At 27.3% G+C, this 3,256-nt stretch overlaps 1 protein-coding gene across 1 annotated transcript; it reads right to left on the bottom strand.

The window, feature by feature from the left end:
* Positions 1 to 1,254: 1,254 nt before the first annotated feature.
* LOC124419859 lies at positions 1,255 to 3,256 on the bottom strand. The gene is made up of 3 exons (XM_046950702.1): positions 3,047 to 3,256; positions 2,432 to 2,577; positions 1,255 to 2,123 (listed from the first exon to the last, which is right to left on the bottom strand). The coding sequence occupies exons 1-3, from the start codon at positions 3,225 to 3,227 to the stop codon at positions 1,965 to 1,967; spliced, it is 486 nt and encodes a 161-aa protein (XP_046806658.1). The 5' UTR covers positions 3,228 to 3,256; the 3' UTR covers positions 1,255 to 1,964.

A 3,256-nucleotide genomic window follows, 5' to 3' on the forward strand; every position in this document is an offset into this window, starting at 1 on the left:
GAGAATTCTCCAACCCATTAGGTATAGGATATATCAGTCCTTAAACCAACATTCTCTCCCCGCGATTTGGGTTTCAACCACAGCCACTACGTGGATCCCGAAGGAACCGTTTAACTTGCTAATAATTTTTCTTTATAAAAAATATTAAATTTTTAAAAAGAAAAATAATAATTTGTAATGTAAAAAAGTTTAGCCATTAATTTAAGTTTGACTTTCAGTGTATACTCTATCTCCTCTTAAGAATTTTTACACAATAAATTTATTTAATTCCTTAATATTTTGACATGACAAATACATGTATATTTAAATGGTTTTGAAATGTGCCATAAAATGTTTTAGTTTGTTTTCAAGTTAAAACAGTACGACCAGCAAATGTGTTGGTGATAAAGGGATTTTAAATTTTGACTTATTTCCATTTATTTATTATGTATATAGAAGGGAACATAAACATTTAAATAATTGCTTGCTAAAGATCCCCTTAGATAAAGGAATATTAAATTGCAGTTTTAATTAAAAATCTTATTATTATTATATATTAGAAAACTTATTTTCACTATATATTTTTCATTACTATACTTATAATATAAATTTCTAGGAAGTGATACTATTTTTTAAAAAGTGGATCCAAATAGAATAAGAATTTGTTTTTGAAATATGCCAAACACCTCCAACATCTTGCGATATATTTAACCTCCGATTTTCATACCTTTAAGCAATTATAAGTCAGTAACTTATCGAATTTCAACTGATTTTAATAATGCATTAATAAATAGTACGGTTTCTATGCAAAATACTTTGTAAAAACATCTTCAACCCTAGAAAATGTTTCTAAAAAAAATCAATAAAATATGTTTGCCAATGAAATGCTCAAAAATTTCTTCAGTTTACTAAATATTATGTAATTGTAAAAGCCTCAGCTTCTATTTCTAAATCCGCTGAGAAACTTAAAATCTTTTGAGATTCAACTATGTTACAAAGGTACAAAAACCATATCTCAAGATTGTGGAGGTGTTTGGCATATTTCTGTCTTTAAAAAAAATAGTATCACTTCCCAGGAATTTTTATTTTCATCTCACTGTGTTATTTATATTTAAATTATTTATAATTATATTACATTTTTATTTCTTGGAAATATAATTGTTGTGTTCAAATTATAAGATTATATTTGTAATATATTCTTAAGTACTTAAAACTTATTCTTAACCTTGAAATATATTGAACAAATGTTTTTTTTTTCATTTTTTAAATGCATATGTATTTTCATCTTCACTACTGTATCCTACTGCCTTAAGCAATTCCAGATTCTACTAACACAGTATTTATCTGCAACAATGTTAAAATCATATACATATCCAAACATAAAAATACATATACATATATTATAGCCCCTAACTTTCTTTTCATGCTTAAAATTAAAATTTATTATATTAAATCATATCAGAAAGCAAACAAACAAATAAAACAAAATTGCAAAACAAAAAACAATACAATTGAAATGTTTCATATTTTATCTAGATTTTTCCTTATCATTATCATGCTGGAAAATTGGTGTTGAAATTGTTACTTCGGTTCGTATAGTAGGTGTTTATTGTTTTACTTTGTTGGGGGTGGGATTGGGGGTTCATGTTGATGGTGTTGTTTGAATATTTATGTTTAAAGTCTTTATAACAATAAATTTATGATTATGTAGCTAGCGATGACAACTTTATCATCATTTGCAAATATACAGCAGCAGCAGCGTTTAATGTGTTTGTTGAAAAAAAGATACTTATACATACATATGTATATTCAGTATATGTAGCACAGAAAAAATAACATCGACAATGTTAACATGTATGAGGGTACATTTAGTTTAAAGATTTATGACAAAAGTTTTACTTGGTGGAATTTATTTTTTGAAATTATTTATATATTATTTGTATGTTTTGTTAAATAAATAAATACTTCTAGTTATTTTGTAAATTTTACTTACACATGACATTGAGCATTAAGGAGTCTTCTAAAGCTGAATTTTGTAAGCGTGGATTTGAGCCCTCACACTTGAGTAGGGTGCCATCATCTTCTGGTTGTGGATTAAAGGTGAGAGTAGATAGAACTTTACCATTTATTTGGGAAGTAGATAACTGAAATTAAAATGAGAAAGTTGTTTATAAAGGTATTAACGATGATATGAAGACTTTTTTTAAATTAAATAGTATAGGATAAATCTTACAATATATAAGTTTTATTTTTAAAATTTCATAGTTAACATTTTACATGATTATTTTGATTTTTTTTTGTAAATTTGTATCATCTTTTTGCTTACTAAATAATAAATTAAATAATACTCATTTATTTCAATTATAGTCCATTAAGAAAAATAAAATCCTAAAAACCTTGACACAAATGTTACTTAAAATTCACTTAATTGTTAAACTGAAATTCCACTTACCGTTCCTCTCTTAAATGGACGATTATTTTGTGTCCACTTTATTTCTGTATCCGGCACAGAACCTTCCACTATGCATGTCAAGTTGTACTGAGTGCCCGTTGAGAAAACTTTTTGCTTGTTTGTCAGATTAACAGATGTCGGTTTAACTGCAAAAAGAACACAAAAATCATGATTAAAATTTTCAACTTTATTAAAAAGTAAAAATAAACAAATAACCTTATCGCCAATCTTAACTACTATGTGCATTTAAAAATCATTACTAACAAAAAAGAGAGCTAAAATCTTATAGTTGGGGGCTCAGTTAAGACGAGATTACAAGAACAGAAAAAAGAGGTTAAAATGTGCAATATATTAACAAACTTGTTGGCTAAATGTTATGTCCATAAAAACACGCAACTACGTAGTGCAAATTTAACACGCAATAGTCATAAAGTATTAACACAATCAATGTTTTTTTTATTTTATAGCTATAAATGTACAAAACAAAAAAAGCCATTTGTTAAAGTAGCATGATCAAATTTTATTTTAACCAACTAAAAGACCAGACAACCTTTGAACTTTTTGAATTAATAAATCCTTTTCAATTTTCCCACTATTTAAAAAAAATAAACTTACGCAACATATCAATTCGAATACTGCGCTCCACTGGTGGTACTAATTTCGTATTCGAAGCCTGGCAACGATAGGTATTGTTTAATGCTGAACGTTTTATGTGTGGAACTTCTAAACGATTGACGGTTACATGACGTCCCATTGAAACACCATTGCCGGATTCCAATTGTTGCGTGCCATTCATCCATGTCACAACAGGCTCGGGACGACCTG

This window comes from Lucilia cuprina, chromosome 4 (assembly GCF_022045245.1).
Source record: "Lucilia cuprina isolate Lc7/37 chromosome 4, ASM2204524v1, whole genome shotgun sequence".
Taxonomy (NCBI): domain Eukaryota; kingdom Metazoa; phylum Arthropoda; class Insecta; order Diptera; family Calliphoridae; genus Lucilia; species Lucilia cuprina.

Excerpts from the sequence above, each read along its gene's own strand:
- LOC124419859 (XM_046950702.1), bottom strand. The coding sequence starts at position 3,227 with ATGAATGGCACGCAACAATTGGAATCCGGCAATGGTGTTTCAATGGGA. Across the intron at positions 2,578-3,046 it reads TATTCGAATTGATATGTTGC|TTAAACCGACATCTGTTAAT; the intron begins GTAAGTTTATTT and ends TTCTTTTTGCAG. Across the intron at positions 2,124-2,431 it reads GTCCATTTAAGAGAGGAACG|TTATCTACTTCCCAAATAAA; the intron begins GTAAGTGGAATT and ends TTTTAATTTCAG.